The sequence below is a fragment of the Aspergillus fumigatus genome, chromosome 6 (assembly GCF_000002655.1).
Source record: "Aspergillus fumigatus Af293 chromosome 6, whole genome shotgun sequence".
Classification (NCBI taxonomy): Eukaryota; Fungi; Ascomycota; class Eurotiomycetes; order Eurotiales; family Aspergillaceae; genus Aspergillus; species Aspergillus fumigatus.
The window spans coordinates 1422759-1435807 of NC_007199.1; the positions used below are offsets into that span (position 1 = coordinate 1422759).

At 47.7% G+C, this 13049-nt stretch overlaps 5 protein-coding genes across 5 annotated transcripts; all 5 read right to left on the reverse strand.

Annotated features, from left to right (window-relative positions):
• Positions 1–130: 130 nt before the first annotated feature.
• On the reverse strand, positions 131–4986 carry AFUA_6G06550 (uncharacterized protein). The gene is made up of 5 exons (XM_077804997.1): positions 4919–4986; positions 4653–4852; positions 1366–4579; positions 854–1308; positions 131–798 (listed from the first exon to the last, which is right to left on the reverse strand). Exons 1-5 carry the CDS (start codon positions 4950–4952, stop codon positions 277–279), a joined length of 4425 nt encoding a protein of 1474 aa, XP_077661130.1. The 5' UTR covers positions 4953–4986; the 3' UTR covers positions 131–276.
• A 154-nt stretch (positions 4987–5140) lies between these two features.
• On the reverse strand, positions 5141–7647 carry AFUA_6G06560 (uncharacterized protein). Its single transcript, XM_745455.2, has 2 exons — positions 6882–7647; positions 5141–6828 (listed from the first exon to the last, which is right to left on the reverse strand). The coding sequence occupies exons 1-2, from the start codon at positions 7441–7443 to the stop codon at positions 5237–5239; spliced, it is 2154 nt and encodes a 717-aa protein (XP_750548.2). The 5' UTR covers positions 7444–7647; the 3' UTR covers positions 5141–5236.
• Positions 7648–7811: 164 nt separating this feature from the next.
• AFUA_6G06570 (CCDC90 family protein) lies at positions 7812–9407 on the reverse strand. Its single transcript, XM_745456.2, has 3 exons — positions 8714–9407; positions 8256–8589; positions 7812–8201 (listed from the first exon to the last, which is right to left on the reverse strand). Exons 1-3 carry the CDS (start codon positions 9258–9260, stop codon positions 8144–8146), a joined length of 939 nt encoding a protein of 312 aa, XP_750549.1. The 5' UTR covers positions 9261–9407; the 3' UTR covers positions 7812–8143.
• A 114-nt stretch (positions 9408–9521) lies between these two features.
• On the reverse strand, positions 9522–11011 carry sec53 (phosphomannomutase SEC53). The gene is made up of 5 exons (XM_077804998.1): positions 10670–11011; positions 10533–10595; positions 10166–10482; positions 10009–10083; positions 9522–9937 (listed from the first exon to the last, which is right to left on the reverse strand). Exons 1-5 carry the CDS (start codon positions 10772–10774, stop codon positions 9688–9690), a joined length of 810 nt encoding a protein of 269 aa, XP_077661131.1. The 5' UTR covers positions 10775–11011; the 3' UTR covers positions 9522–9687.
• Positions 11012–11056: 45 nt separating this feature from the next.
• Positions 11057–12651, reverse strand: AFUA_6G06590 (putative DnaJ chaperone (Caj1)). Its single transcript, XM_745458.2, has 4 exons — positions 12406–12651; positions 12328–12342; positions 12207–12267; positions 11057–12146 (listed from the first exon to the last, which is right to left on the reverse strand). Exons 1-4 carry the CDS (start codon positions 12410–12412, stop codon positions 11567–11569), a joined length of 663 nt encoding a protein of 220 aa, XP_750551.1. The 5' UTR covers positions 12413–12651; the 3' UTR covers positions 11057–11566.
• Between the last annotated feature and the right edge of the window lie 398 nt (positions 12652–13049).

Below are 13049 nucleotides of genomic sequence, written 5' to 3' on the forward strand. Positions count from 1 at the left end.
GAGTTGATCAAAATGTCGACAATAGAACTCTTACAGATGGAAGATTAGCGAAGTCAGCAGATGGACGAAGAGGCTCAAGTAGCAGTGGATCAGCTGCGCCCGTTGAGTTGCATCAAATACATCGAGCAGAGTTTCACGGGGCTCGGGTGTCAAGACGGGTGATATATATTCAAAAACCATCTACACTCATGGTATGCCCGGAGAAGAAAATGCACTATGTTTACATCTATCGTAATATAGGATAACTCATCAGTCATTATATAATATATCGTAGGATCATGAAGAAGCAGCGGCCCTTCTTTTCTCTGCTGCATCACCTCGCAAAAACCTCGCCACTTCCCCATCTGCCCTTAAGTCCATCTTTTGGGTGGCATTGCCGAAAAGGCATTGCCATAGATCATCCTTCTTCACGAGTTCCCCCCCTGCTGTTCCTTTTGTCATCAGCTTTGCCAGCGTCGCATCTTGTACTTCCAAGGAGTTTGCCGAATCAATGGCTGTTTCAGTTAGATTTTTGAAAACGGCTCCTGGGTCGTCCAATGCCTCTTTCACTTTCTCCTTCTGGACAATATGAGCCAGGCGACGAGAGACTGATAACTCGTAGATCGATTGCTCAACGGTATCAGATACGAGATACATCCAGACGGTAGTAGGCCGGTGCTGACCGATTCGATGCACCCGGGCGATGGCCTGGAGCTCAATTGCAGTGTTCACAAGTGGTTCGCAGAGAAACACATGAGTAGCGTTGACCAAGTTAAGACCGGATGACTGAGCTTTAGCATGTAGAAAGAAGCATTCGACCTGCAAGGCAATTATCAGTAAAGAAACAGTAACAGTGGGGTTTGGGGAAACATACCGCTGGGTCGCTCTTGAACCTCTCTATACCATCTGCATTGTCAATGCTACTGTAGCCGATTTTAAATCGGGAAAAAGCTGTCCCCAACACTTCAAGGAAGGTCTTATATTGAGAGAATATAATGGATTTCGCACCCGGGTCATGCTCGCGTAGCCAAAGAATATGACGGGCCAGAGTGTCGATCTTGGTGCCAAAGGAGGCCTCAAGATCGATGTTCTTAATCTCTTTGAGCGTACCCGAGCTGATGTCAGTGTAAATGAAGCTGTTCGATGAACGACCCGATTCAAGTTTGGGTGTCTTCTCTTCCTGCACCACAAACTCTTCGGGCTTATAGGTGATTTGGTGAAAGTCGTTGACCTTGAGTCTTCTTTTGCAGGTAGGACAGGTACGATGTTGATTCCACCATATTCGCAGACAATCCTTACAGTATTTATGACCACAAACGGTCAAGACCCCTATAAATGTAAGCAAAACGAAGTCTCAGCGTTTGGGAATAGAGCACATGCACCTACCTATTTCAAAGCTGGACTGACATATAACACATATTCTCGATGCATTATCAGCCCCTGAGTCGTCTCTCAGATGTAGAAGATAACGATGTTTCGACCTTAGGGTGGATATCTTTGCATCTATTTCGTTCTCTTGTTTGAGCTTCGCCCCATATAGTTCTTCATCCAACGGTTTACCGACACTCTCCTCATCATAAGGAGCAACCGTATCGGATATTTGTTGCAACTGACGGTAGTACTCGAGGCGGTTATTCATAGTGTCCCGGAACATCTCCACTTCTCTCTCCAGATTCGATGACACTTTGTTCTGCTCTGCAGCCATCTTGGCAGCGTGTTGGAGGACTGAGTTGACAAGTTCCAACTCGGCAAGAGCGCGAGAGCTTCCCCCACTTCCTTGCCATTCGAGAGAGGTCGCAAGACTGCGAAGCTCGCTGATGATGCCACGAAGAGAACCAAGCGCAGGCGCGGGTTTCAGCGCACTACGGGTGTTCATCACCGAAAGAAATAGCGCCGGAGACGGCCCCTCACCTTGCTGAGCTTGGATAATGCCGCCTTTCACTTCGTGTGCAATGAGGACGTTTTGCTGACCAGTGAGAGCATCGTGACGGTCCGCAAACATGGCGCGCAGAGCTTCCATATAAACATACATCTCATCTTGATGCTTTGTTGACCTTTCGTACTCGTTTCCTTCGAGCTCTGATTCATCCTCCTGGTCAATCAGCGACTGCGAGAGTAACTTGACCATGATATCGCGCCATTCGTTGTACTGAACAGCGTGTTTATTCATCACTTCACAGAACTCCTCGTATCTGTCGAATATGCGGCGGGCCTCCAGTCCTTTGCTGTAAAGCTGTGGCTTCATTTTCGGGATAACCACGAACTGCTTCTTTTCCGATTTCTCTCTAATCACTTTCATATAGCGAGAAACTTTGCGAGAAACATCAGATAGTATCTCCATCCGAATCAGCTTGGCCTCTTCATAAGCCTCAGTTTCGCGTTTCTCAAGGCGCTTGAATTCCTCCGAGTCCGGCTCAGTAAGCTTCGGATCTGTCCTAATCTGGTAGAACGCATTTCCCATGAAGAATATTGAGATGTGCTGAATCTCAAGGGCAGCGCGCAGCCTCTGACGGTACGCACTAACACGAGTATTCTTGTCTGCCTCATCAACTTCATTATCGCTCACTGGATCATCTGTCGCTCCGCCTTGACTTGCGCAGTCGGCCGTGGCTCGACTCTTATCACGCTCTGACTGTAGCCGGATGCGACATTCCTTGACTAGTGCACTGGACCGCTCATATGACTTGGTCCAAAGTTCAAGTGCTTGTTGACGACGCAAGGCATTTTCCAGGAGCTGCCCCCGTCGAAGCTGAGACTGGATGAGAGCGCGCTCTTCTGCATGGACAAGGGCATCATTTTGATCGATCATTATCTCAAGAACCTCGGCAACAGAACGTAGCGGGCCGCCACCGAAACCTAAGACACGACGACCACTTCCAGCCGGATAGAGACATGCTTGACGGAGTCTCATTAGCCAACTCCGCATCTTCTCTACAACGGCTTGGTCCTCTGGATTCCAATCGTCTTTAAGTGGCGCACCGGACATGTCTAGGCCGCAATCTTCGGCCATTTGCTCAAATAATTGTGCATAATGCTGTTCTTCGACCGCCGTGAAAGGAATAGTGATCACAAATCTCTTTTGGGACGGCAAATCAAGCTCACTGCGAACATAGTCCTTGCTGTGCCGAAGGGCGACTCGACTGACAATGCCGGATAGCACAGAGTGAAACGATCGACAGAGCCTATTCCACACGAACCCACAGAACGGTTCATAGTGAAGGAAAAGTAAAAGTCCGAGAAGGTCAGAGATATCTTTTCGAAGAGGTGTACCGGTAACAGCCCACGCATTCTGGCGAGGTATCAGACGTGCGACCTTTGCTGCATTGCTCACGCCACTCTCAATCATTTGAGCTTCGTCAAGACAGACTCGCCACCATGATATTTCAACAAGAGGCGATTTTCGTGGCTGAAATCTTTTCTCATGTCGCAAATTACGTTTTGGAGCAGCACCGGAATAATGGATTTCTCGTGCAAGTACATCATATGTGGTGAGAACGACATCCTGGTCGGCAAGTAGTTCAACAAGTTCGCGGTCTGAAAGCTTCTGATGGCGATTTATACCTGTATAATGAAGAACGTGGAGAGCCGGTGCATGCAGCTGAATTTCCTGCATCCATTGCTGGAGAATAGCAGGAGGTGTGATGATCAATGTTGCACCGGATTGTCTCATCCCACCAATTTCCAAATCCATATCAGGTTGCAAGGGCCGACGATGGAGGCACATCAGACTGATCATTTCCACAGTCTTGCCCAGCCCCATCTCTTCAGCAAGAATACCGCCCTTGAGATAGTCCGCCGGTGCGTACCAATTGGAAAGATCGGATGTGACGGTCACGAACAAGGGGCTAACATAGTACGTTTTCCCCTCAGCGTCTGTACGTTTCTCGAATGACGTAGGCAGTTCACTCGTCGATTTGTCCTCCAGGGGCAAAACGTGTCCATTCTCCTGAAGCTTCACACCTTCCCTTTCGAGTAACCATCGTACTGCCCTCCGTTGGAATGGATAAAGCCGACAATGTATCAGGTCGGACTTGATTTCTGCAGATGACTCAGGTGCGTCTTTGGGAACATGGACATTATCGTAGAAATCTCGGGGCGACCAAATGACTGCTGGCGCGAAACCCCTATCGCGCGCCTTGTTGTCCACCTCGGCATCACGCTGTAGCACATATTTCGCAAACGTATCAAGCGCCCCGGCACTTAGCAACTTTTCATCGATGATATCCAGAGAATCTCTCCATAGAATAAACGTCTCAAGCCGAAATGACTTCCTATCTGTTGAACAATGGAGAGTACATTGATAACATGCGATCGGAGCCTTTTTGTGATATCGATCGGCGCAAACAAGGCGATGAGCAGACTCGAGGTGCTTTCCAAACTCTAGTAATTGAGGACTAGTTGAAGACTCTTTGTACACAGTCTCTCGCTGCGCCAGTGTAGCTATCTCTAGCTTGAAACAGTCATACGAGGCCGACTCGGGAGTCCAACTGGCCAAATGTCGCGAGTTTCCAGCACTCTGAAGGACGACAGGAAGCCAGGGTAATGACGTCAATGGATCATCGATATGTCCCTCCGAAAGAGGGTTTGCGTGGGCGAATTTCTGATAGAGATTGTCAAGTCAGTCTTGCTCTCATGGTACGGTACATGGTCAATCACTGCGGTAGTCTACATACCAGGTTTAGGTCAAAGCGTGCCAAAGCAATATACCCATTGGGGACTCTATTTTCTGATGCGCCGTTCACACATCGAAGACTCTGGGGTGCTGATGTCAGTTTGCGACGCTTGCTGGAAGGACCATCACTCTCGAGTTGCCCACTTTGCGCAAGTCGCCCGCTTTGCGCAAAAGCGGTAGCTAAGCTATCAGGCACTCTACCTGCATGTTGTAAACAATCAGCAATCAATCAGCAAATCTCATTTAGAAATAGAATAGTTGGTGCACCTGAATAGCAAACTTCTTCCGTCACCACAGCCATCCTGCGACTGTTTTCGTCTGTACAAAGCGCCACAATGCATCGAGTATGAAGCAGAAAGATGAATGGCGATAAGGCAATCTTATCGTAAAATCACGTGATGTTGATAAAGAGGTTTCACGATTCTAGAGAGTGGCAAAACTCATTTTCCAGTTTGTAAACAAGTATTGGCTTTAAAACTCAATGGAGTACCAAAGGTACGTGAGAAAGTAATGATGTTTGATTCGGCTCAATCACTTCTTGGAATTGGGGTATTGCATCTAGGTCTACCTGCTCTTCAAGTAGCTTCACATTAAGTAATACTTCTTCCCTCCAGGCCCTCTTCCGATGATGCTTCTCACGTTGTCTCTGCCTGGTGATAACAGAACATCATGAATTGCTTGAAGTGAAGCAGTCTGTGGTCGGGCATCTGTATCTGAGACAACGCTTCCATTGATAGCACGGACGGTTCTGTGATACGGTTTTTCTACGATGCTTTCGAAAACATCAGTTGTATCTCCAGCAGATGTCGACCCGCCACCTGTGACTGAATGGTAGAATGCGCTGCCCCATTGTCTAGTTTGTAATCTCGATGGGCCCGAAGTCAAGGTGTAAGTAGAGATACCAGTGACCCCTGTCGCCGCTATGTCAAGGCCTCTATCCATATGGGCGTTTATGGTGAGCTCAGTGTCAGTGATACCATAAGTTGTGTTGACAAATAGAGGATATTCGAAGGTCAGATCATCAGTAGATCCGTTGACTCCAATTTCTGTAACTGATATCTTCCCGGTTGTGAGTTGGTGATTCGCTTGACTCAATCCTTGCTGGTTTAGCAGACCTGAATTAGAGTACTTCAAGGACTGATGCCAGGTGAATTGGGCTGAAGTGATACTGAGAGTCCTTTCAGCAACAACAGAGTATGAGAGTGTATCGTTAGCGCCTGTCGCATTTTTGGTGAGAAGCCGTGTAATTGTGAACTGTGGTGTCGGCGCGGTTATTTGAGGCACGCTCGATTGATCAGTTCTTGAATGCGATGCATCCTCCTCGAGGTACAAAAAGATATTTCCCGTGACCACCCAGTAAGTGCCGACGGAATCAGAAAGTCTGACAGTTCCGTTCGCTTGAAGTTCCAAGCCCACGATCTTTATTTCAAAAGAATGTTTTTGCCCATCAGTCAGAAGAGGAAGAAATGGTGAGATGTCTATCTCGGGCTGTCGCAGGTCAAAAGCATCAATTCCAACTATTGGGCGCCAGAAGCCGGGCGAAACTCCCCCTGTGAAGATAATTGGAAATGGCCAGATGACCCCGGCAAGCAGACCGTCGATATAGAGCTGAATTTCACGAAAGGGGGAATACCCGTAGAGTTCGCCAACCGTGTTGACAAATGATTCTGTGTCGGGTGAGAACACGTTAGACCACCAGAACTCCTCTGTGGACTGTCCACAAGCAGAAATCGACACAATAGCACGGGAAGTGTTGGAGGGCAATCGGTAGGCTATCTCTACATTGTCTGAAGGCACAATCAGGGCACTCGATGCATTAGCTGCTGATTTGCGCGCTGATATTGGCAAAATCATGTCCGCTGTTCTAATAGTAGTGCCCCGTTGGGAGAAGACGGCAGTAAGTGTTGCATTGAAACTGCCAGTGTAGGCATCGGATATCAGATTACCCAGATCAAAGATTAGCTTTTGCGGTTCTTTCCACAGTGCATTGTAGTGAGACATCTCCTTAATGTATGTCCAGACAATCCCATTCGTGGTTGGTTCAGCTGTCGATGTACGGAATACCTCTGCATCCCCAAGGTACATGATCGCTAATCGATCATATTGTCGACCTCTAGAGGTCACAGTGAGGTTGATTCGAACCGTGTCGAAGTCACATCTGGGTGGAGTGTAATATCCTTGTTACTGGAATCAACATCAGAGCCACCAACCCGCGAGCATATCCACTGACCTACAAAAGGTTGGCCGTAGCTATAGGCAAACACATGATCCATAAGGAGTATCTCATCTTTGCATGCGGAATCTGCGCCTCCGGTGGTCGAAACAGGCTGGTACACTTGAAAGACCTCCAACACACCTGTCGCATTGGAGGTAGAAGTTGACACCTGACGAGTCGCAATACCAGATAAACAATTCAAAGGCAGGTAACCGAACCATATGAGGGCGGCACAAAGCATGAGTGACAGCGCCATGCAAACAATCTTGATATGGCAGGGGCAATTCTGGACGACGTCTTGATTTCTATTGCAATCCAATGACACAAAACGTTTTGATTCTGAACAGGTACCCAATCTTGACTCTTTGTATATTGTAATATCATCCTGCGGAAGTTCTTTCGCCTCGACCTTGGATGTCTTTCGGGATCGCCGAAAGTTGGCAACATTCATTGCAAAGCAACAGCAGAGAAATAGCGCCGAAACAAGCAGCAAAAGCACCTGTGGTTGGGACATGGAATATCCTAGAAGGAAGCTGCAACTAGATGCATATCCCTGCTTCAGTCCGGATTGCGCCATGGCTGGGTCTATTAATGTGACGGAGCTGTACAGGAGCCCGTCGACAGTATGCAGAAGTACTGGTGTCTCCCCTTCCCCGCTCAGTAGTGTTTGTTGTCAGTCCAGAATGAGCGTAGCAGGGGATACGTTATTATCATATCATGATATCACTAGCCAGGTGCGATGAATTTCAATACTAGCGTGCAAGGAGTACGACGATTATCTGATGTACTATTTAGTAGTCAATGTTATTGGAAGAGTTGATAAGCCGTGTGGGATAGAATGGAAGCCAGTCACACACTAGACAATCGACCTGCCATTTTGAGAAAGACCGGCACAACACACCCTCCTGGACAGCATTTCATTCCGGTTCAGATAGAACCTACATCTGTCAACGAATACCGTCGTAATGTGATTGTCTATGCGATTGAAACGTCCTTTCTATATGTAAGGTCCTTACAAGCGGTAGGTTTGTCTTGTGTAGGTCAATTCCACGTCTCGCTCGGAACTTTAAGAATATACAAAGTATCATTTGAGGACCAAATAATGGCAAACACTCTCCGCAAATGCAAATGCAAACGGACCTTCCTTGCTCTCAGTTTATTCTATTTGAGCAAAAGACGAGGCGAGCGGAGTATTATGTACAGGGATTGTTACAACTCGACAGTAAGATAGGAGTGCTGAAGAAGTCGACATCGAGTCGGACTCAAGCGCCGATGATTCACATGAAAAGACGCCAGGCACCGAGAATGAGAGCGGCTGTACCGGTGCAGACACCCCTAGAAGTAAAATATGTTAGTCAGATTTGAGCAAATGTAGCAAAGGAGCCATACATAAGCCATTGCAAGGTCGAGAACTTCACAGCCTCAACGCGCTCTCGCAGCCCTGCAACTTCTTGCTCGATTCGTGTTTCAGTCTCCTTGATGCGCATCTCTTGGCCGTTCGCTTCTTCTCGGATACGTCCTTTTTCAAGGTTCAAATCAAGGCGAACAGAGGCTTGGGTTCGTCCAATCTCGTCCCGCAGTCGCGAGTTGAGTTTCGCAAGATCCGCAGCAATCTTTTCGTGGGATGATCTAGTCAACTGCGCTTCGGTCGAATCTGCGTTTAGCAGCTCTGAGCGGAGTTTAGCAAAATCGACTTTCTGTGTATATGCTGAGCGTTCAGTATCTGAAAATGTGTCATCAGCGCCTGAGAATAGAGGAGCAACAAAAAAAGTATCATGACTGCCAAAGCTTCAAATAAATCTGACCATAAGGCATGGCCACTTGCGGACAACAAGGAGTTGACCAACCTTCCCGAAGAACCATTGTCCGCGTCAAGTGCTGTATTGATTCTTGGATGACATCGTTCAGAACCCTCATCATTGCGACGGCTTGGGCTTCACTGAATCCTTCATCCTTAAGGCGTTGGACGAATCTCAATGTGTCGAAGTGATGCTCCCGCTGCAGAGAAGCCGAAGCGTGAAAGGCGCGCCGCGCTGGCTTGAAAGTGGCTACGTATACCCCATTATACCTGATAGGATTGTTGAGGTCCTCGAGAGCTGGACGATTCTTCGGGGTGCTCGATGATGTAGACGGAGATCTTGCAACCAGTGTTGCCGGGCTAAAATCCCGAGACGCAGCGGAGAAAAAGCGAGCTTTATGCGGATAAAGGGACAAAGAACGTAGCTGTGGACAAACAGGACTCAGATTTTGTATGCGCTGCTGGGGTTGAGATCGCAAAGTCGAGAGAGGGTTGCCTTGGGGTGGAGCGACTGTAATCCGGGCAGAGGAGCCGTTCCAGGTCAGACGAGGGAGGAGTGAGCGCGGGACTTCTGTGACGGATTTCTGCGGCGCCATCCTCAGATTATATCAGCGCAATGACAACTCATCAGGGAGAGATGTAGGAGCAGATGCATAAAACAGCAACTTCTATCCTTGGTCGGATAAGTGACTGGTGGTCGCCTCTGACGGAACACTCAGAAGTCACCGGAATGCGGGCATTGGTGATGACTAACACATAGTATAATTAGTTACTTAACTAAGTTAGTTAACTATCGCAGCACTAGTACATTTTAGGATGCATGTGATTTTCAGCTTTCCTATTGGAGAAGTATGATTGCGCGGAGTATAGAAGGCACCATTGAATTACATCTGCAAGAGTTTGTCTATGTATCATTATTACATCTCTTCAGTTGTGTCACAAACAGTGGGAAGAAAATCGCTGTATGTCGCATTTGAATGTGCCCCATGGCAGTCACGGAAGACGAAAAAGAAATAGCATGCTTCATAGCTGGAACAATTCCTTAAGCTGCTTCATGGTATCCTCGGGACCATGTACGGAATGACCTATCGTCCGCGGGTCTGAGTAGATCTCGTAGTCATTACCTCCAGGAAAACATTTATCTCCGAAGAAGTGGATTGTTGTGTACTCAACCCCAGAAATTTCTTTCTCGGCTTCAACGTGCCGCAGGCAATAGGTCTTGTCCCAACCAGTGGGGAAGACGTCAAAAGAAATCTGGCCGCCGATAGAGTAGCTGCAGATTGATTGTTAGTATCATTGTCCAGGAACACGGCATTTTTACTACTGTCATCATGAATCACCTACGTGAGGCCATAATCAGGGAACTCCTTCTTCAGCGCGTTGACCATATCTGTTCTGATGTGGTGTTCTTTGTCATATCTGCCGTATGGTTAGCTGATGGTATCCACAGATTAATTGGCGTCTTTGCAATGGCTGGCTGAGCCCAAGTTCGTATACATACGCTTCGAACTCGTTCCTCTCTTCAACACTTGCATTTCTGCCTATCGGACTAACATTGATCATTCCGTTTCGGAATTCAATGAAGGTACCACGCTTCTTGGGCAACTGCAAGTCCGCAAAGTATCTGAGGATGAAGTTCACCAGCTTCTGGTATTTCTCCTCGCCGATCCACTCAATGAAGCTGGTGCTGGCAAGAGGCTTGCCCAGACGAAAAGCCATCAAACCATTCTCCGGGAAGCAGAAATCGAAAAGGGAGGTCACGTCCGTCGCCCCCGTTCCAAGTTGCTCTTGTTGCTTGGCAAGGTTGGATCCGCCGACCTGCAGTGGGTGAGATTGGACGTCGAGATCCAGTGAACGGGTTAACTGACGTATCCAATGGCACACTTGTGGCGCAATTGTGAAAGAAGCATGAGCATCTCGGGGGTAACAGCCTGGTAAACAAAGAGACGGAGACCATCAGCTCATGGACTAGGCATTAAGAACTTTTAATGGTAAATAAACGTACCCGTCTCGCAGGTGTCAGCGTCTCATCAACATCGAACAGGCAGATTGTGTTTTTAATAGGGCGGTCCTGGAGAGCCGGGTAGATACTAGCAGCTTCGGTAACCATGATGAGGTATGCTTCTCAAAGTGATATTGTTGAATCTAATCAATAAATCGATGGCACAATATCTGTGCAAAAGAGAGCTGGGGATCAAAGGCAGCCAAAATTCGCAGAGGATAACTAGACTGGGGAACAAAGAACTATTAAATATCAATAATACCTCTCTTGTAAAGATCAGGAAGGTGGTCTATCCGCATGCGGTGAGAAGAGCTAGCGGGGTCTAGACAGACAGGAGAACCTCAGTGCTTATTGGTTCAGGCACCAAGGCAAACAAGCTCGAAGCGGTCAAATTACTCTGTACAGCAGCACTCTTTCATGGCAGGACATCTGTGGGTCTGGGTCTCCTTATCGATAACCAAATTAGTAAGTACAAAAGTAGAAATAGTTTATCCCACCACTTTCTTCGAGGTACATTCCATAGGGCTTGTATTACTGGGCGGTCAATTACAGAAGATCAACAATCTGGAAGTAGACCGCATGTCATTGAATAATACCAAGCTCGAAACCCCAAAAAATAGAGGAAATGAAACTAACACAGCTTGGGGATCACGGCCAAATGCCTTGCTTTTCTGTGGCTGTCCTCGTGACTGATAGTGCAGTAGACTAGGAGTGTCTTCTGTAAACTTATGCAAAATGAGATTTGTCAAGGAACTAATGGTAGCTACTACATATCAGCGTCGATCATAGTGGGCGTTTAAGTCATTCCCAAATCCTCCAAATATCCCAAGAATGAAGCCATATAAACTCCCCAACGAACCAAACACACCAAATAACAGTAGCTAGTATGGCGCAAATCGCCTAGCGACCCAGAGTAGTCTGGAAGACCTTCGCTGCTAACTCGCTAAGTAGTCGGGCTCTTTCAGACTGCGGAAGTTCGAGGAAAACCTCGTAGACACTCTTGCCTTTTGCGTCTCGGACAGCACCAAGGCGGTTCCCTGCAACGGCACCAGCCAAAGCACCGGGAGTATTGGCCACAATAAATCCTAAAGCACCACCGCTGATACCGCCCACAACAGACCAAAAGCGTGATGTAGGCCTGGTGCGACGTTGGCCATCGGCACTGTTATCCTCAGCAAGTCCTTCTTCCCGCAACATCTCCTCGAAGACGGACCCAAATTGCTCAGAGGCTCTTTGCTCGCTATCTGTGGTGGTGCCAAATCCAAAGGCAGACCATGGGAAGCCGCCACCACCACCCCGAGGCACTTCCTCTGCTGGCTCTTCGTATGCTTCTGCGGCTCTCAGGGCGTCATATTCTCGCCGGCGTGTCTGGTCTGAAAGAGTATAATAAGCATCATTGATCTCTTGGAATCTCCGAGTTCGGGCAGGTCGCTCTGGTGAATCAGCAGGTACTCTATCGGGGTGGGATTTCAAAGATTCTCTGCATATTATTGAGTGTTATTGGACGGCTCGATACGATCCAAGCTTGGCTTTTGCGCACCGTTTGTATGCAGTTCGGATCTGTTGTTGAGTGGCATCAGTAGAGACACCCAGAATTTTATCTGTAGCCTTATGAGCGCAGTTCCGATGGATTTAGTCACTTAGAAGAAGGGGAGTATTACAGTAATCTGGTTGCCCTGATTCGTGTTTGTCAGTTTTTGAATATCCCCTCAAGGTTTGACTAGGGTTGATAGTCTTACTAGGCATATTGACCGTTAAACCTTCGTTGAGAAGGTCCTGAAGGGGTGCGAACTAAACGGTGGTGGGGATGTCTCAATTCGTGTTCGAAGTGAACGAACCGTGAGGACAAATTTGAGGATTTCTAAATGCACGGAAACCTAGCAGACTTGAGAAATGCAAGGCTTCCATGTGCTGGCCTCAATCAAGCCGATGACGTCGGTAGTTGATGCCTTGGATGCCTTGAAAATAAGGACACGACGTTCATCTTCGTGCAACTCCCTCCTGAGATTAACCACCAATGAGGATCATCCTGCTCGTTACCAGCCACCCGTCAACTTTCTACTAACGCATGTCAGTCTAGTTGGTGCACGCAGCTCCTTTTGGCTGCCGGTTACTTTGTGCTCAAAAATGGAATTACTTTGCAACTCCCCCGTGTGGTCTCCAGCTTTTGCTTTGCTTGCTTTGATCACTTAATTACATGAAATACTAGGCCGCTGATCATTGTTTACGGTGACTTTGCCAGAATTTCTGATCTAGACAGAGATCTCGGCAGGACATTTCCCTAAATTCCAGTAGTAGAGACATCTTCTGCGCTGGGGCTAGAGCTGGAATTTCATGCATCTGCATCAATTGACTGCGTATCCACTTTCGATCCATCTGAATC